Genomic DNA, 21781 nt, shown 5'->3' with positions numbered 1-21781 from the left:
ATACACCCACATCTTTCTACTAAAGTCATCTACAAGTAATAGAAAGTAATGGTTACCTCCTGGTGTAGTGGGCGTGATCGGTCCGTACAGGTCTGCATACACCAGCTCTAACTTCTTTCCGGCTTTAAACGTTGTACTAGATGGGAATGGGCTCCTGGGTTGCTTTGACATTAGACAACCCTCACATCTCCTAGTTGGTTGAACGAGATTTGGAATCCCTCTAGCCATCTTCTCCCTTGACATTAATTCAAGGGCCTGAAAGTTCACGTGGCCAAGGCGATTATGCCATAGCCATGTCTCCTGCTCTGTTTTTTCCATCAAACACATAGGGCCATTGTCTTCAAGGCTAATTTTGTACAAGCGATTCTCAGACTTTTTCTCCTTCATTAATGTTCTCCCACTTTGTTCATAGACCCACAGGTACTCTCCGTCCATCACAAATTTATTTCCACCCTCGAACAATTGTCCCAAGCTTATTATGTTATTGCAAAGGTCGGGTATGAAGTAAACGTCAGTGAACACTCTGTCTTCCCCGTTCTTACACTTGAATGAGATATCTCCCTTCCCTCTTATGTCACCACAGACCCATCACCAAATTTAACCTGTCCTGTCACGCTTTTGTCCAAAGTTTTGAATTTCCCTTCTTCGCCAGTCATGTGGTTGCTGGCTCCATTGTCCAGGTACCACACTTGTGATCGTCTTTGTGACTCGCCCTTTGCTCGCAGCTTTGGGAACACGTTTCCTTCCTTTACCAACATAATGACTTTCTCCTTATTCTCGATTTCGGCCACCAACAAGGCCGGCTCATCTCCTTGTATTTGTGATAGGTTTACCTCCTTACCCATCTCTCTGTCACGACGGGGTTTCCTGCACTCTGCAGCGAAATGCCCAAGTCCCTGGCAATTGAAGCAACGTACTTTGCTCCTGTCACGTATCCCACGAGCCGGTTCCTTGCCCTTGTACTCGTTCCCTCCTTTGTTGTTTCATTTCATCCATTCTTCACGATTCAACAGTAATTTACCCTCTTGGTTTTCTCTTCGCTTCCATTCCTCTTCAGTCAACAGAAGTTGTCCTTGGCCTGCCCCTGTGTCTTTTCGGCCTCGAACACGTTCCTCATGGGCCTTTAACGAGCCCACCACCTCTTCTACTGACATCCCTTCTAATTTTCCAAATTGCTCGATCGCTGATGCAATATGGAGAAATCGTGAAGGAACAGCTCTTAGAAGCTTCTTAACCACATAACTTTCTTCCATCGTCTCACCTAGTGCCCTTATGTTTGTTACTAGACCGTGTAATTTCATATAGAAATCATCTAACGACCCACTTTCCTTCATGCTTAGGGCTTCGAATTCACCCTTCAGTGCCTGAGACTTTGTTGCCTTTACTTTGTCAGCTCCCAAGCGGCATTCCAAGCATCTTTCGACGTTTTCTTCTCAACCAAAGTAAGTAAAATCTCCTCTAGAATGCCTTGGTATATGACAAGCAAAGCCTTCTTATCCATTTTATCATCGATCACAGCCTTCTCTCCCTTTGGTTCGATCGCCTCCCACACCCCGTATGCTTGAATGAATACTCTCATTTTGAGAGACCATGCAGCATAGTTAGTCTTTCTGTAAGCATTGGATAACTCACACCAAACGAAGTCTCCTTAGGTTTGTTTGTTTCCATGGCGAATTGCTGGGAACGTCTTCTAGCTGATCGCTGAAGCTCTGATACCAGATGTAGCACTAATGTCAACACACACACTCTGTTTTGTTACTTGGAAGAATGTTTTTCTCATGTTAAGTCATCCAATAACAGATACAAAGCATAATTATAGAAATCCTATCAACTACTGCTACAAAATAGGAACAAACTCCTATCTTGAATGCACTTCCTTATTTTTCTCTACCACCTCTAATAACTATCCTGACTAAATCAAATCAACTATATTATAGCTACATAACAGCTATAATTATTTCTACATAATGTTTAGATTAAAAACAATTATCCAACAAGGTTTTGGCATTTTTTGCTCTGATAATCAGATGACATTGTTATATGTGGATATTATGCCATGCAAAACTCGTTGCTTTGTTTAAACTATTGTTTACATTAATGACTTTATACCTGAGAATATTAGAGGTTTGCAGTTATTCTCTTATACACCTATCAAGTTTAAGATTGCATCATGGGATCCCTCAACCATCTGTAATTTCTACATATGAGGGATAAAGGCTCTGGCTTTAGCAGGAGAGGAAGGGAGCTAATATCTCCAGGAAGTGGTGACGTGAATGATTCTTGGAGTGGTGACAGGAATAAATCTAGTAGGAATGGGGAAATTGATATAACTTACTAGACTAATATATGTATGCTCTGTTTATGTTCAGAATTAATGAGCATGTTTAGAAATAGATTTAAGTTATAGTTGTAATTCTTGTAGAGAACCTTTGTATTGTAAATTTAATTTTAATTGTGAAATAATAATTAAATTATCGTAATACCGTTTTATTTTAAAACTGGTTTATTTTAAATATTGGGATTAATTTTATAAACAGTTGTGTGAAAGTCACTTTAAAAATGATGAAAATCGTTGTATGTCTCATTGCACATAATATTTTTTAAAAAACTGTTGTCTATTCATATTCTTTGCAATGGTTTAAATCTTTTACATCATTGTCTTTTGAACAAAAAACATTCATGACAACGGTTTTAACTAGTTAAAAGAAGTTTACAAACGGTTGTTTATGAAAATATCAAATAAGTTAACAATAATGGTTTTTCTACAAAACCATTCTTGTTAAGTTAGGTAGACAATAGTTGAATAAAGAAACAGTTGTTTAAAGAATTTTCTAACAATGGTTAATATAGAGTACATGTTATGAATTTTTGATTGTAACCAGTATTAAAAAACGTTGTTGAATCTGGCTTAATACAAGTGTATAAACAACCGTTTTCCAACCTTCGATCACACGAGTGTTGGATAGACAACAGAAATTCTACCAGTCACACAACGGTAAAAAACAGTTGTATGATTGCAAATATGTTATAGTATATTGGTTAAGTTTGATTGAACCTTATATTTTGAATTTTATTAGAGAGATTGAAGAGATCCCGAATGAATAATCTATCTCCACAAGAGGTGGAAGAAAGTCAGAACACCCAACCTCGACAAGAGAATAAAAAGCAAAGGATAAGTTTAGTTCAAAATCTAAACAAGAATAACAATGAGGTTATGAATATACTATTAAAATCTATCTAACAAAATACCTAGAACCCTCGAAATTGAAAAGAAAGACCCGCGGATAGATAGGACCAGTATGCTGCGACTTTTATGTCTTCCAAATCGTCAAATTCCCCAAATTTCAAAGGAATTATTGATTTTGTTGAATCTCTAAGAGAATAATTTTGGTGTAATTTGAAATAAGAGCATAATAATTTATTATTTATATGTTAAAGGGTAGAGTAATTATTGGTGGAAAGTGAAAAGAGCTATAAAAGGAAAAGTGACCATACCAAGGATTATGTTCACAACAATGTTATTGAAGAAGTACATTATAAGGTATTCAAAGACTCAGATAGAGCTTAAGTTGTATATGTGAGGCGCCGAAAACATAAGATTAAGCTTTGTGAGAATTCTAGGTTTGTACATTGTCATAAGTATACTGATGAAGAAAGAGTGAAACATTTTAGAAAGAAATGAAATTATGATTCTAAATTATTACGTGTTAAATTTATGGAATATAAAAGATATAAGGTGATAATTTATTGTTATGGTGAAAAGAAAAACCCATTATACGCGTAAGTGCAATCAAACTTGAACGTGGAATTTGGTACCAAGGATTATGGCCTCCCTAAGCAGAAATAACAACAACAGCAATAACAACCTTACCCTCTGCAATTTTAAAAATCATAGTGAGAAATATTATAAATGATAACGACAGGATTTCCTGTACATATTTAATAAACTTAGACAATGTATGTTTACTGATTGATTTAGGGGTTTGTAAACCTTTTATACCTACAAATATCTTGAATTAGTTGGGAATATAATCAGTTTCACTCAACGAGACTATGCTAATGAAAATTTGTTGATCAGTAAATAGGTTCAATATATATAGCGTGTTATGATTGTAGAGTAGAAATTTAAGGACCACTATTTGATGATAATTTTAATTGCTTAAGACAGGAGAATCATGTATGTTCAATACATATAGCGTGTCAGGTTTAATTAGTATATGTTGTAAGTATAGGAAAAAGAAATCAAGAACCTAAATTTCTAGAAATTTATGTGATCGACGATTACAAGGATGTATTTCATAATGGATCAAAAGGATTGCCACGTGAGAGGAATGAATTTTTCACTAGATATTTTTCAGTAACTTACAAATTTTTAGAAGACCGTAGTGAACAACACAGATTAGAAGTAAAGTAATTCGCAACCAAAGTATCGGAAATGTTTAACAAAACATTAATTAAGTTTAGCCTATTCACCAAAGAAGCAACAATACTATTTATAAAAAAGAAAGATCAATTTTTTAAGATGGATTATTTGGAATTGAAAAATTTAAATGCAAATGTCCACTGCTAAGTATCAAGGATTTGTTAGAAATTTTTTTGGCTATTTCTACAAAATTATAAAGTTATCATTTCTTAAAGATAAACCTAGAAGTTGTTCCAAAGAAGACCTTCAGGAAAGATACATATATTGTGAGTTTTAGTGATGTTCTATTGATTAACTAAGTTCAAAGCGTGTTCATAGATCCAATAAATGGGGTACTTCAAAAAGTATTGGGATATGTTGCGACTGTATCTGTTATGGACATATTGATATATTTAAAATTCCATGAAAGATATTTAGAACACAATAGGAACATTAAGAAGAGAAAAGTTGTATATGAAATTTCAAAAATGGTAATTATTCAATAGGTTGTGAGTAGTGAAAGAATTTTTCGAGACCCAGCAAAAGAAGTAGTGACAAATTATGAGCGACCAAAGTAAGATACCAAAGAAAGAGAAAAGTTCTTTTTGTTTAATAAGATTTTTCAAAGATGGTCATTCCCTTAACCTAACCTATAGGGAATAATGAGAAAATCGGAAGGACCACTGAGTGTGAGAAAAATTTTCAAGAGACAATAAGAGATTGATTTATGTACTAGCATTCATTTTATTTGATGGAAATGGAAGTTTTGTAATTGGGAGTGATGTCTTTCATAAAGGAAAAGGATGTGCTCTTTTACTATAGGTTTAAATTATTGTTTACAATTCTTTGAAGTGAGAGAGTATAAAGAGATACCCTTCCCATGACTCGAAATGAGCAAAAATGGTTATGTATTTAAGATGTTAAGACAAATTACATAAGTTTGAAATACATATATACATATATATATGGGCTTATTGAGACCACGCAAAAAAAGTACTAGAAATAGTTTATGAATCACCAGAGATAGTTTAAAATCCTTGGTTCATTATCTAATGGATTATTCGGGTTTGTTACTTTATCCGAGAAGTTATTGGACGCTATTGGATCTTATAATGATAATTTAATAAAAAGGTAATTTATTCTATAAGAGATGAAAATTTTATTATTGAAAATTCATCGTTATTCAAAAGAAGTTGGATAGGAGACAAAGAATGTGGTTAAAAGTTATTAAAGATTATGATCGTACTATACCCTACCATACATAACAAATGTTTAAGTAGGAAAAAATTGATGGTACCGTGAAGAATTAGATTCGCAAGGTGGCGGATTTGGGGGCTTCACAAATTGATGTTTTAAATAAATATTATTTGTAATTTTAAATTTTTTTAAAAGTCATATATATATATATATATTATGGAGGTACAACATTTTTGTCACAGTTGTGACTGGTAATGTTGTTGTTGCGTACCATCTTTGACTAATTGTAGTTTGAAGTTTGAACTTTTGCATTTTCTTAGATTTAAATAATAATCCTCCATGAAATTTAAAACTACTACTTTGGTGTAATATATATATTTTCTCAATAGTTTGTATAGATCTGATTATAGAATGGACCTAAGTTGAAGTCATAGTTAAGGCATAATGGTAATAATCAATTTGTTTAACTATTAATTTTCTTGTTCATTTATTTCAACAGCGTGACAATGATGAATCTTTACTTACCTTGGTGTCTAGTTTTTTAATACTTTTGGAATTTATTATTTTAATATAAATTGTAGATCTTTGAATTTGGACTATGTAAACATGTAGTGTAGATTATTTATTTATTTTGTTCTCTATTATGCGTTACGTTCTTTTATTTTAATCGATTTTGTAACCGAAATCAAACCAATTCAAATTAAATTAGTGTTTTTAAAATCGAAACTCATCCGATGCTTAAGTTGCGATTGATTTCAAAATCAAAAACTTTCATTTTTTGTTATGATTTATCTAAAAACTTAAGCGATTCGAGGTTTTCTCTCACTTATTGCTAGTATATATGTCGGTCTTTATTATGTCCGACGTAAAATAAGTGACATAAAAATAAATTTGGTACATATATATAAATAAATAAATAAATAAATAAATAAATATTATTACATATAATATGCATCAGATGCCATATAAATGTTTTCATAAAACTTCTAATCTAATTATAAAGATGATTTTAAATTTTTCATATTAACAATTTTAAAATATTTATTGTCACATAGGGCGAGTTCATCACGCACAAATTTTAGCGAGTTCATCTCTATTACCTCCCTAAGTTTATCTCAATTAAATATGACAAGTTCATTTATGAACATGGAAAGCGAAACAATACTATTATTATTTCATTAATATATTGAAATTGTTAAATTACGAATTTCATATTATAGATTTATATTACATTGAGATAAATAAAAAAATATCATTATTACGTCAATTAATTGTTATATCATATACTTATTTTACTAATATGTAGAAGTTAGTTATTAAATATAAATTGTAGAAAACAAGATCATATGTCTTGAGTAACAGATTTTGTTGATGTTTAAAACGGTCATTCATTAAGTTTGACATACTGTGATTTAGTTTAACATAAAAATACGAACATATTCGGTCAAATTTAGCATGATAAATTTGATCGTACTTTATCGAATTTAAGATAAGTTTTACGCACATAAGGTGAAAACACTTAAAAAGAAATGAAAAGCAAATAAAAACTCTATAAGGATCCATGAAAAAACAAATAATTCAAAGTCGAGTGTATTGTCTTTAAATATTTTAACAGTTGACCACGAATGACTAATAGAGGTCCTAGCTTTCAACGATCACCATTATATCCCATTTTTCTCAATCTCCAATAAATGGTAACCACACGAATGCCCCGAATAAAAAATATGAGATATGTGCTAGCAAAAACAATTTCTACTCTATCTCCCTCTTGTTTACTTGGTGACCAGAGTTTTAATAAAAAATGTAGGTCTAAAAGAATTAGCTAAAAAGAGTTACATAGAGAGAAAAAAATAGAATAAATATTTTAAACAAATTAGAAATTATTTCTAACTCTTAATAATAAATTATTTGTGCAACATAATGATAACTTTGTGTTTTTGCTGTCAATATAATAACCTGGGACAAGATCAAATTCCATTAAATTAGCAAGTTAGGTATGAGGGTAAACCTTTTACTAGATTGTTAGTGTTATCATGTGATATAAGTGTGTATTATTTTCTATTCTTTTGAAGTTTGGATTTTTTGTTAGGCCTTTATGTATATTGTAGATGGGGTTAATATAGTAATAACAATCAAATCGATATCTACAGTCTAAGAATAGTTTTACACTGATTATAAAAACTGTAAACATATTACAAAGTACTCTCTCACATGATGAACATATATCCTTTAGAGTTTCTCACAAATAATATATTTATAAGAAAAACTTATAGTGTAAATCTAATATATGCTTATATAGTGCACATATACACAATCGATCTGACAAATATGATAAACATAAATACAGAAATACAATGCATATCTGATAATTGATTTCTACAATTACTAAAGTCCTACACTTACATATCTCTGCGAATATAAACTCCTTACAACAAAATCAATCTTCTACTGATTCCAACCTTGATAGATACTGATGTGTTTAAACTCTGATAAGAAACACTGATGTAATCTCATTATGTCAAATATGGATATGACATCAAATAATGGTATCCTTCTGTTGATAAGTATTGATGATAAACTCTGATAATAAACCCTTATATCATTAATTACAACAATTTTAATTGAAAAATGACTAATTTTTTTAGGTGGTGTCAAGTCTAGTACAACATCAATGAAATAAAATATAATTCTCTTCAATATAAACCAGCCAATTGACTCCATTAGTTTAAGGTCTTTTGGGATATTTCTAAAGACAAATCTGCACGGGTTCGGCCCATAGGGGACAATATATTTTGAAAACAATCTGCGATTAATACAAATAATCAAACAAGTGTGTGCGTGAGTAAACGAAATCAAACGGAGGAAGAAAAGATATAAACAGAAGAGAGATCCTCGAGTCCAGTTGAAACTGTCTCCTTAAAGCTATTTCGCCTCTCACCGTATGTGCGAGTCGATAGCCTCCCAGGATAAAACGAGGTAGCGGCGGCGTTACGGATAACGAGCACCTTCAGCGAGCTTGAACGGGCACGAAACTATCACCGAGAGAGAGGGATTTGTGTTTAGAGACAAATATGTTTTTGGTGTGTCTAACCCTAACGCCTTAGAGGTGTTTATATAGGTGTAGATAGACTTGTGCGCTACTCTTTTCCATAATTAAATATCATTAATTATGGAATCGGTGTAATACTTGCAAGCTACTCTATTCCATAAATAATCTGAAACAGAATCAGATTGAATATATCAAGACATACACCATATCAATTAATCTGAAACAAAATCAAATTAATTTATGCCATAATATTTGAGCCAAATTCTAATGAAAAATAATAATTTCCATTATTAAGAGAATATCATCATATCTCACACATCTTTTAGTCATAATGCTCAAAAATATGACTTACCAATATGGGACTTATACCCATATTTTCCAACAATCCCCCACATGGGTGAGATTGGTAATCTTAGTAGCACACACCAGACAGACAGACAGACAGACACGGAGTTTGACTTGGTGATAGTTTCTTCGATCAGATATAGCATACGATAGGTAGAGAATGCTCCTTGAACCTTCGCTCGAGTAAGCATACCGACTTTACTGGTAGACAGTAGACGTGCTTGTCCTTGAACTGTTCGACCGTTTATGTAAACGATGATATACTTATCACTATATCATTTCTGACTCGTTCAGCTCTCATGAGTATGTCCATTTTGGCCATGGAACATCGTCCTGGTTCTGCAGAAGTTTCTAAAGAATTGTGCCTCGCAATTCTCCTTTGAAGCGGCCCCACTTCTCTCCCACATAGGTGATCTTTATCTTATAGAGTAACCCGCGTTTACTCAACTGAATTCCATGCGTTCACTCCTGAGCTCCACGTATTCATCAAAGATCATTAAAGGCTCAAAGCTTAACCTCGTACCTTACGGGTCTCACTGTTTCCTCATCATAGGAACAGGCCAGGGGTTACCCCCACAGTGATTTGGTCATCATGATTTAGTTGTCCCATTGAACCAAGTTCTTGGGATCTCCAGTCAGCAATGGTTGGGTGTCCACCATGATGCCGTTAAGCAATAGGCTTAAGGCCCATCCCTCTCGATGATTTCTCAACCACTTCTCTTGATAACCCTTTGGTTAGTGGATCCGCGATATTATCCTTTGACGGTATATAGTCAATAGTGATAATTCCGGTTGAGATCAATTGTCTAATGGAACTGTGTCGTCGTCGTATATGACGAGACTTTCCATTATACATCGTGCTCTGTGCTCTGCCAATAGCGGATTGACTATCACAGTGAATCCCTATTGCAGTTACAGGCTTTGGCCATCTTAGAATATCCTCCAGAAACTGACGTAGATATTCAGCCTCTTCGGCGCATTTATCTAGTGCCACAAACTCAGCTTCCATCGTGGAATGAGTTATCACCGTTTGTTTTGAGGATTTCCATGATATTGCCGCTCCAGCTAATGTAAACACATAGCCACTCGTAGACTTAAGTGCTTTCTTGCTAGATATCCAATTTGCGTCAGTATATCCTTCTAATACTGCTGGGTATCTGCCATAGTGCAGTCCATAGTCTCGAGTTCCCCTCAAGTACCTTAGTACCCTTATAATCGCTTTCCAGTGATCAGCTCCCGGATTACTCGTAAACCTACTCAACTTGCTAATTGAGTATGCAATGTCTGGTCTTGTACAACTCATGAGGTACATCAGACTACCAATTATCCTCGAGTATTCCAATTGGGAAACAGCTACACCTTTGTTCTTGGATAGGTGCAAAGTCATATCTACAGGTGTCCTAGCTTTCTCAAAGTCATCCTTAAGAAACTTCTCAAGGATCTTGTCAACATAATGTGGTTGACTTAATGCGAGACCCTCTGATGTTCTAGAAATTTGAATTCCCAGAATTACATTTGCTAGTCCCATATCTTTCATGTCGAACCTTGATTTCAACATGTCCTTTGTAGATTTGATAACTTTATCATTGCTTCCAGCAATAAGTAGATCATCTACATATAGTGTCATCATGACATAGCCATTGTCATTCTCCTTGACATAGCTGTTCTCGTTATCCTTGTAATAGGCACAGCTATCACATTCATTGATTTTGAAACCATTGGCCAGCACGACCTCATCAAATTTTTCATGCCATTTCATAGGCGCTTGTTTCAAACCATACAATGATTTCACCAATCTACACACTTTCCTTTCTTGTCCTGGGACAACAAACCCTTCAGGTTGTTCCATATAGATTTCTTCATCTATGTCTCCATTTAGGAAAGCTGTTTTCACATCCATTTGATGTACAGTTAGATTACGCATTGCAGCAATAGCAAACATCATCCTTATGGACGTTATTCTCGTTACAGGAGAATATGTATCAAAGTAATCAAGGCCTTTTTGTTGCTTGTATCCTTTAATTACAAGTCTGGCCTTATACTTATCAATAGTGCCATCAGTTTTCAACTTCTTCTTGAAAACCCACTTGCTACCTAATGGTTTGCAACCAGTTGGCAAGTCCACTAATTCCCAAGTATAATTTTGCATAATTGAATCAACTTCATTCTTGATGGCCTCTTTCCACATAGGTCCATCAGGTGAGGTAACCGCCTCCTTATAAGTTTTTGGGTCACCTTCTTCGAGCAAATAGGTCATAAAATCAGACCCATAGGATTTCTCCGTTCGTTGTCTTTTGCTCCTTCTCACTACCCCCACATTTTCGTCTTCACTTTCGTCACTCTTATTATCGTCATCTACAGACTCATGAGATCGTTTAGACGTCGTAGGTTGTTGGTTTCCTGGATTACAGGGAAACATCGTCTCAAAAAATGAGGCATTTCTTGATTCCATAATGGTATTCTTTTGAATATCAGGAATCTTGGATTCATGAACAAGAAACCGATATGCAGTGCTGTATGGAGGATATCCGATGAAGACACAATTCACAGTCTTAGGACCTATCTTCACCTTCTTCGGTGTAGGGATCAGTACCTTTGCAAGGCACCCCCACACTTTCAGGTGTTGGTAACTTGGTTTCTTTTTCTTCCACATTTCATAAGGACTTACATCCTTATTCTTGCGCATCGTAATATTTAAAATATTATTTGCGCTTAAGATGGCTTCTCCCCACATCGATTGTGGGAGCCCAGAGCTTAACAACATCGCATTCATCATCTCTTTCAGAGTGCGATTCTTCCTTTCAGCCACACCATTTGACTGAGGGGAGTATGGTGCAGTGACCTCATGGATTATACCATGTTGTGAACAGAATTCCCCAAACGGTTCAACATATTCACCTCCACGATCACTTCGTATCGTTTTGATTTTCTCAGTTTGTTGTGTCTCAACTTCTTCCTTATAGATTTTAAATTTATCTATAGCTTCGTCTTTGCTTTTCAACAAATATACATAGCAGTATTTTGTACAATCATCAATGAATGTAATAAAATACTTGTTTCCTCCTCTTGTTGGAGCGAATTTTAAATCACATATGTCGCTATGTATTAGGTCTAGCACTTTGGTGTTCCTTTCCACACGTTTAAATGATGATCTCGTTAATTTTGCCTCAACACAAGTCTCACACTTATGTTTTGGATCGATAGTAAGTTTAGGTATGTATTCTTTTGCACTTAAACGTCGTAAAGTGTCATAATTTACATGTCCTAATCTAGCATGCCATAAATTAGGAGACTCAAGCAAGTAAGCAGAAGAATTCTTCATTTCATTATCGTCCTTAACGGACATTACATTGAGCTTAAAAAGCCCATCAGTTAAATAACCCTTGCCTACAAACATACCACTCTTAGACAAAATAACTTTATCTGACTCTATTACAATGCGAAAGCCATGCTTATTCAACAGAGAACCAGACACAAGGTTCTTGCGAATATCAGGCACATAAAGTACATTCTTCAAAGTCAGATTCTTCCCAGAGGTCATCTTCAGGATCACCATGCCTTCACCCTCAATGGTAGAAGTTGCTGAATTCCCCATGTAGAGTTTCTCACCAGCATCGGAAGCTTTGAGGCTAGAGAAAACCGCCTTGTCTGAGCAAACATGCCTAGTAGCACCAGTATCAATCCACCATTCACGTGGATTAGAACCGACCAGGTTCACTTCAGAGACCGTAGCACAGAGGTCTATGTCACCCATCTCCTTGGAGATATTCTCTACCATGTTTGCTTCTTTCTTCTTGTTGGGCTTCTTGGGCTTCTTGCAGTCAGAAGACCTATGACCAACTTTATCACAGTTGTAGCACTTCCCTTGAAATTTCGACTTCGAAATCCCTCCCTTGGGTGCCAGCTTTGCCCCTTTACCAGAATTAGCCTTCTTGGGCTTGGAGCTTTGAGCATGCTCCACCATGTTTGCCTTCTCAGTGGCAACGTTAACTTTCTTCTCGGACCCTCTGTTGTCTTCTTCAATACGAAGTCTAACAATAAGATCCTCCATAGACATCTCCTTTCGCTTGTGCTTAAGGTAGTTCTTGAAATCTTTCCATCCAGGTGGAAGCTTTTCAATAACAGCAGCAACTTGGAAAGACTCACTTATGACCATTCCCTCAGCATGAATGTCATGAATGATCACCTGCAGTTCCTGCACCTGACTGACCACAGTCTTAGAGTCTGCCATCTTATAATCAAGAAAGCGGCCAACAATCCACTTCTTTGCCCCAGCGTCCTCGGTTTTATACTTATGGTCAAGTGACTCCCATAAGACCTTAGCTGTTGGCTTTGCGCTGTATACGTTATACAACGAGTCAGACAAACAATTTAACACATAGTTCCGACAGATGTAGTCGGAGTGCTTCCAAGCATCAGCAGCATACACAGTCTGCATGTTACTCTCAGCAGTGAGCAACGGTGGTTCTTCCTTAAGGAAGCGATCCATATGCAACGTGGTCAGATAAAAGTGCATCTTTTGTTGCCAACGTTTGAAGTTCGTTCCGTTGAACTTCTCAGGTTTTTCAGCATGTGCAGCAGGCACAGTTGGCATAACAGGTGCAGCAGGCACCACGGGTGGAACAGATGGTACGTGCGTCTGTACTACAGGTGTATGCACACCAGTAGGCACCGCAGGTATGATCGGAGGAGTGAATCCTGCCGATATCTGTCCAAGAGGAACACTAAACTGTCCAATGACAGTGTGTCCCACAGGCACATGTCCCGAAGGCACATGTCCCGAAGGCACATGTCCAACAGGCGTTTGACCCCCATCAGATCGTACGATCCGTGCGTTAGGGTTAATCGGCTGCTGGTGAACCCCATCAGATCCAGTGATCTGTGCGTTGGGATCAGCCGTCATGTTCATCGAATCGTTCACAGTTTGGTTCTCCATCGATCTGTTACTCAACAAAACAAGCAGATACAGATGTATCAGTCACAGATGTATATAAAATAAATAGCTTTAAGATTGTGAAAACAATCTGCGATTAATACAAATAATCAAACAAGTGTGTGCGTGAGTAAACGAAATCAAACGGAGGAAGAAAAGATATAAACAGAAGAGAGATCCTCGAGTCCAGTTGAAACTGTCTCCTTAAAGCTATTTCGCCTCTCACCGTATGTGCGAGTCGATAGCCTCCCAGGATAAAACGAGGTAGCGGCGGCGTTACGGATAACGAGCACCTTCAGCGAGCTTGAACGGGCACGAAACTATCACCGAGAGAGAGGGATTTGTGTTTAGAGACGAATATGTTTTTGGTGTGTCTAACCCTAACGCCTTAGAGGTGTTTATATAGGTGTAGATAGACTTGTGCGCTACTCTTTTCCATAATTAAATATCATTAATTATGGAATCGGTGTAATACTTGCAAGCTACTCTATTCCATAAATAATCTGAAACAGAATCAGATTGAATATATCAAGACATACACCATATCAATTAATCTGAAACAAAATCAAATTAATTTATGCCATAATATTTGAGCCAAATTCTAATGAAAAATAATAATTTCCATTATTAAGAGAATATCATCATATCTCACACATCTTTTAGTCATAATGCTCAAAAATATGACTTACCAATATGGGACTTATACCCATATTTTCCAACATATATAACATACTATTATGGAGTTAGTGGCTCGCTCATGGCCCGACAAGTGGTTTAGGGCCAAAGGTTCGAAGATGAAACTTGTGGGGTTAATGGGCTACTATTGAATGATGTGGAAGGTTGCCCTTGGTGGTGATTGGAGATCAGTCGGGGTACCCTATGTCAAAAGTCTTCTTTATGGTGTTCAAGGAGCAGGTTCCATGAGGTGAATCATGGTGGGTGTAAAACAACGGGTTTCATGGTTCTTGGTTTGAAGAGAGGATTGTTGGTTGATGTCAACTGAAGTACCATATCGATGAGATACGTGATAATTCTCTAGTTTATGGAGCACCCAATTGACTCCATTAGTATGGAAAATATCAGACTATTGTGGAGTTAATGGCGTGCCACGGCCCAACGACTTTGTTATTATGATATTTTATCCACCTAGATCGATGGATATGATGAGTTTCCATCGGGTAGAGATTAACAAAAGATTAAAAATCTCTTGAGAGCTCACACTCCCATACCTGAGAATATGCACCGAAGATGAGAAGGAGAATATGTTCGGTTGTGAGGATGATAAGGATATGCATTGAGAATAATGCGAGCAAAGTAGAGAATGAGCAAATTTTTGAGACAGATCCGAGTAATGTGGAGATAGAGGCCAGAATATATTGTGTTTATTTTTTGTAGAGAAGGTGCATATAGAAGTAAGTAATATTTTTGAGTTGATTACACACTAAGGGAAGGATACTGCTAAGGAGTTGTAGAGGAAGTAAATCACGTTGACTAGGATGAGACGTTTAATTGTCTTAGAAATTGTCTTAGCATGAGAGCAGGGAACACCTTGCCCGTCGTAAAGGCAGGTATAGTTTTCACACCTCGTTATTATTTTGGGCTTATCTCTTATATCTTTGGAACATGATCGAGATTGGGAAGGCAAAGACTAGGGTAATTTAGGAGAATATGTGGCATTTTAATGTTTATAATAATTTGACTGACTTCTTAACCCTTTTCCCCTTAAAATATATGTTTGTACCCATAAATCCCTAAACTCTATGAACGTACTCTTTGACACCCACATTATGTATTTTCATACCCTTTAGCCCTTTTCACCGTGATGGTAAAAAATCAAAAGGGCATAAAAGACATTTAATCTTTGAGTTGTACCGTTATAAGGGTTAAAAAGTACATTTCTCATATTTTAAGGACTAAAAGATATATTTTTCATACCATAAGGACTAAAAGATATATTTCTCCAAAAAAATATTGAGAGCTTGAACGATAAGAAATTTTTTCTCTCTCATCTGTTTTGTAATGTGATCAGGGCGAAAAGATTAAGAAAAGAGATATTGATGGATTCATTGATGCTTTAGACACCCATGTATCAAAAATTCACAAAAAAGTAACACCTCTAAGAAATATGGTCCTTCTTTTGGTAGCTAGTTTTGGTGATACAACCCTCCATTTGGCTGTTATTTCTGGTCACCTAGGTGTAGTTTATTGCGAGTCTCCAAATGGACCAACTGAAAAAAGACTCTCTATTTGGCATTGATGCATAGAATAATAATGAGACGCTAATTTGTTGTCAAATTTGGAAGGTCAGAAGTTATTGTTGTTTTTATTACTTTAAATTAATGGTAGATAGAGTTTCATTTTAGTTAATAGTGAGAATTTTGGGTGGTAAGGAGTCCTGTCATATTTCTGGCGTGGTTGCAAAATGTTAAAAATATTATAAGCCTCAATATATACACAGATTAAAATATCTTATTGTGGAACTATGGTATGTAGCACTTAAGCTTAAACCCACACACACTTGTTTACAGAAACACAGGAAGATGCTAAAAAGAAACTCAGCAATTTTATTAAACTTCAAAATGCAGAATATGTAGAGTACAAAACATAACAACTGCTAAAACTTAGGAACTACATCTCCCAGTTACCCCACTACTTTACTTGACTCCTATTAATAAGAAACTTCCCAATGACCAAATCAAACTGCAATATAGCCACATAACAGCTATAATTTATTCTTAAAAAATACGTTTAGATTAAATAAATATCTAACATATTCCCCCTAATCTAAACATTCTCTTCAGTGCACTAAGCTTTCAACTCTGATGTAAGATCCTTCACTGCAATCAATTTCTTCATAGTTTCAAACTTGATCCTTCCGAGTGCCTTAGTCAATATATCCGCTCGTTGTTCTTGTGTAACTACATACTAAACAATCAACTCGCCTCTCTCGATACATTCTCGGATAAAATGGAACCTCACGTCTATGTGTTTACGTCTACCATGCAGCACTGGGTTTTTCATTAGCTCTATAGCCAATTTATTATCAACACACAGCACAACTGAACCAACTAGCTGACCTGAGATTTCTCGTAGCAACCCTCAAAGCCATATGCTTTGACAAGCTGCAGTAGTCGCTGCCATATATTCTGCTTCGCATGACGAAAGTGCAATCACCTTTTATTTCTGTGATGCCCAGGAAATGAAATTTCCATTCAAGTAAAAACACATCCCGCCCATTCTTCTCCTGTCAACTACATCACCTGCCAGATCACTATCAAAAAATCCACATAGTTCTTTCTTACTCTCATTCTTCATGTACAACAATCCATGCCCAACTGTCCCCTTTATATACCTCAGTATTTATTTTACAGCTTGCTTATGCTTTGCTGTAGGACACTCCATGAACCGACTGACCACGCCAACTGCATACGATATATCAGGTCGGGTGTGTGTCAAGTACCTTAGGCTCCGAACAATGCATCGATACTCTATAGCATCAACTATTTCCCCTCCTCCATCCTTATCCAGTTGCAGTCTTTGCTCCATTAGACACCTTGTTAAATTACAATTTAACAGTCCAGCCTTCTCTAGGATCCGTTTTGCATATGCAGATTATTTTAATATAATCGACGAGTACCCTTGCTTCACCTCTATACCAAGATAATAAGACAACAGTCCTAAATCAGTCATTTCAAACTGCTGATTCATCTCTCCTTTAAACACTTCAATATCACCTTTGTTGGACCCTGTACTAATATATCGTCAACATAAACTCCTACCACCAACATAATTCCTCCTGTAGCTTTAGTATATATGACTTGCTCGTGCAAACACCTCTGAAACCCCAGATCTCTCAAGCATTTGTCCAGGCGAGCATTCCATGCTCTAGGCGCCTCACGTAACCCATATAATACCTTTAATAACCGGTACACCTTTGTTTCTTGCCCCTTCACTACAAATCCTTCAGGTTGAGTTATATATACCTCCTCAAGACGTTCCCCGTTTAAGAACGCCGATTTTACATCAAGATGGTGTACCTCCCACCCTTCTTTTGCTGTCAAAGCTAACAGTAGCCTTATTATCTCCAAGCGTGCTACTGGTGCGAACACCTCATTAAAATCGACCCCCTTCCTTTGCACATAACCTTTAGCGATGAGTCGTGCCTTATGCTTTACAACATTCCCACTCGAATCTTTCTTTACTTTAAACACCCACTTCAGACCTATTGATTTATGAACTTTAGGTAAATCCATGAGAAACCACGTTTCATTTTTTTCAATTGTCTCTATCTCGGTTTTCATGGCATTTATCCATTCTTTTCCTTCTAAGGCCTCAACAAATGAGGTGGATTCCTCTGCTTTCAATAACATAAGTTTATCCAACATATCTATCACTTCAGTTTCATTGTAGAGCTCCTCCAATGATCTAAAATGTCTTGGTTCACTGTTAATTGCAGTTGAGCCACCTGTTCCTGCCGAATATTCTTCAGCAGTTCCAGCACGATTAGTTTGTATAGGGGTTGACATCTCTTGTTTTGTGTCAATATGCTGATCATCTCCTTGCTCATCTGTTAACTCAATCACCTGTCCTGGAATTTCTACTTTAGTATTTCCATCTTGTTTCCACGCCCAGAATTCTTTCTCAAAGAACACCACATCCCTGCTCACCTGTAGTTTTCCTGTGGTAGGATCGTATAAGCGATTTCCCTTTGTTCTCGGTTCTCTTCCAAGATATACCACCTATTTTCCACGATCATCTAGCTTCTTGACATGTACTGTTGGCACCTTCATGTATATAGAACACCCAAACACCTTGATGTGACCCATGTCAGGCTTCTTCCCACACCATGCCTTATATGGCTTTCTCCCGTTCAAAATACGTGTTGGTAACTGATTCAGTACGTAAACCGAGTGTCTCAAAGCCTCCCTCACATGAATGATGGCATTTTTGCTCCCTTGAGGAAGTTTCTAACCATGGCTGCCACGGTACGATTTCTCCGTTTTACTATCCCATTATGTTGAGGGGTATAAGGTACTGTATATTGACGCTCAATTCCCTCCTTCTCACAGAAAGTTGTGAATTCTTTTGAACAAAATTCACCACCCCGATCTGTTCTTAACATCTTAATACTTTTATCACTCCCTTTTTCGACCACAGCCTTGAAATTTTTAAACATCTCAAACGCCTCGTTATTCTCTTTCAACAAATAGACCCACATTTTTCTGCTGAAATCATCCACAAACAATAGAAAATAACGATTACCTCCCGATGTAGTCGGAGTAATTGGACCACAGATATCGGCATACACTAGTTGTAACTTCTCCTTGGCATTAAAATTTGCCACTGATGGAAATGGACTCCTTTATTGCTTCGACATCAAGCATCCTTCACACTTTTTAGATGGCTGACACAATCTCGGCATTCCATGTGCCATCTTCTCCCTTGACATAAGTTCCAGAGCATGAAAATTCACATGACCCAGACGGGCATGCCAAAGCCACATTTCCTCCTCACTTTTTGACATTAGGCACAGAGGATTATTCTCCTCGAGACTGATCTTGTACAGCCGATTCTCAGCCTTCTTCACCTTTATCGAAAAACGTCCACATTTTTCATGTATCCATAGGTAATCCCCTTCAAGTACAATTTTATTCCCCTCCTCAGATAATTGTCCCCAGCTGATTATATTGTTGCATAAAGAGGGTATATAATAAACATCTCTCAAGACCTTTTCTTCGCCATTTTTACACTTGAATGAGATGGTTCCTTTGCCCTTTATGCACACCATGGACCCATCACCAAATTTTATTTGTCCCCTCACACTTTCATCCAGTGTTTTGAATTTTCCTTCTTGACCGGTCATATGATTACTTGCTCCGTTGTCCAGATACCACACTTGAGATTGCCTTAGTTCTTCACCACTTGCTCGCAACTTTGGCACTACAGTCTCCTCTTTCAGCAACATCTTTTTTGTCTCATTCTTATCAATCTCAGCCACAAGTAAGGCTAGTTCATCACCTTGTATCTGAGAAAGATTCACTTCCCTGGACATTTCCTTCTCCTTCCATGGTTTTCTACACGCCACAGTAAAGTGTCCATATGTCTGACAGTTAAAACACCTTACTTTCCTTCTGTCATGCACTCCTCGGACAATCTCCTTCCCACGATTTTCTCCACCTTGAGCTCCCTCCCTGCTACTCCTTCTCATCCATTCTTCTCGTGTCAGCATCAGTTGTCCCTCTGGATTTTCTTTTCGCTTCCACTCTTCTTCTGTCATTAAAAGATATCCTTGACTTGGTTCTGGTTGCCCACGTACGCGCTCCTCATGAGCCTTTAGCGAACCAACTACCTCCTCCACATACATCTCCTCTAATTTCCCAAATTGCTCTATGGCTGAAGCAATATGGAGAAATTTCATAGGAACGGCTCTAAGTAGCTTCTTTACCACATAGCTTTCTTCCATACTCTCACCAAGTGCCCTGATATTTATAACCAAACCATGTAACTTCAAATAGAAATCATCCAGTGAATCAGTCTCTTTCATACTCAATGCTTCGAATTCACCCTTCAACATTTGAGACTTTGCTGCTTTCACTTTGCCTGCCCCTAAACTCATCGTTTTAATGGCATTCCAGGCTTCCTTCGACGTTGTTTTCCCCGCGATTCCCAATAGCACGTTCTCCGGAATTCCTTGATAAATGACTGCTAAAGCCTTCTTGTCTATCTTGTCCTCAATTTCCGCCTTCACACTCTTTGGTTCGATGGCGTCCCATACTCCGTATGCTTGCATAAATACTTTCATTTTCAGAGACAATGCTGCATAGTTTATTTTTGTCAGTATCGGATAGGTTACACCAATTGAGATTTCTTTCGCTTTGTTAGTTTCCATGATGAACAGCTCTGATACCAGATGTAGCACTTAAGCTTAAACCCACGCACACTGGTTTACAGAAACACCGAAAGATGCTAAAAAGAAACTCAACAATTTTATTAAACTTCAAAATGCAGAATATGTAGAGTATAAAACATAACAACTGCTAAAACTTAGGAACTACATCTCCTAGTTACCCCACTACTTTACTTGACTCCTATTAATAAGCAACTTCCTAATAACCAAATCAAACTGCAATACAGCCACATAATAGCTATAATTTATTCTTAAAAAATACATTTAGATTAAATAAATATCTAACATGGTGCAAATATCGATTACATCAGCCAAACTTCAATATTTATTTCCCCAGATTACAATTACCTAACTTATTTCTTGTCATTCTAAGTTGTTGAATATCTCATTTGATATCTTTGTCATGTGAGATGGAAACTAGCATGCCAAATATAATTATGCTAGATTCTTTCTTTAAAGTTACTATATATATTCTCTATCCTCGGTAAATTTTCCTACAGTGTCAAAAGATGCAGCGAATTTCCAGAAGTATGAGCATAATCCTAGGGTAGGTCTAATGCTTAAAAAGATGTTTGACCTCTACCGTGGCTAAATCTGATTATTTTTTATCATAACCCATGATACCATTAATAAGCCTTAATAATTTTAACAGTCCTTTGAAATATTTAACTTGCGCTATGAATTAGTTGTAGCGGTTCTTTCTTGAATCTTCTCTATTTAAATTGACAAAACAAGTTACTCGTGTTACAACGTTTTTGTAGTACAAAACTTTTGTACCTTTTTTAAACCTGCATAGAGGGTAAAAATTTAGTTCTTAGAATTTATTATTGTACTGTGACCCTTGTGAATGTTCACCTAAATTCTTCAAAAATAGTAGTAGGTACATTACCTTTAAATTATTCATATCACTTTTAAATTTTGTTTGTTCTTGTAGAGGATCAGAAATGA

The 21781-nt window shown here is 36.5% G+C and overlaps 1 protein-coding gene across 1 annotated transcript; it reads right to left on the bottom strand.

Annotated features, from left to right (window-relative positions):
* Positions 1-569: 569 nt before the first annotated feature.
* LOC141660198 (uncharacterized) lies at positions 570-1334 on the bottom strand. The gene is made up of 2 exons (XM_074467164.1): positions 1022-1334; positions 570-874 (listed from the first exon to the last, which is right to left on the bottom strand). Exons 1-2 carry the CDS (start codon positions 1332-1334, stop codon positions 570-572), a joined length of 618 nt encoding a protein of 205 aa, XP_074323265.1.
* Positions 1335-21781: the final 20447 nt, after the last annotated feature.

This window comes from Apium graveolens, chromosome 5 (genome assembly GCF_009905375.1).
Source record: "Apium graveolens cultivar Ventura chromosome 5, ASM990537v1, whole genome shotgun sequence".
NCBI lineage: Eukaryota > Viridiplantae > Streptophyta > Magnoliopsida > Apiales > Apiaceae > Apium > Apium graveolens.
The sequence above is the reverse complement of the archived record's forward strand: the minus strand, read 5'-3'. Positions and strand labels throughout refer to the sequence as shown.

Excerpts from the sequence above, each read along its gene's own strand:
- LOC141660198 (XM_074467164.1), bottom strand. The coding sequence starts at position 1,334 with ATGAAGGAAAGTGGGTCGTTAGATGATTTCTATATGAAATTACACGGT. Across the intron at positions 875-1,021 it reads GCGAAGAGAAAACCAAGAGG|AGTGCAGGAAACCCCGTCGT; the intron begins GTAAATTACTGT and ends ATTTCGCTGCAG.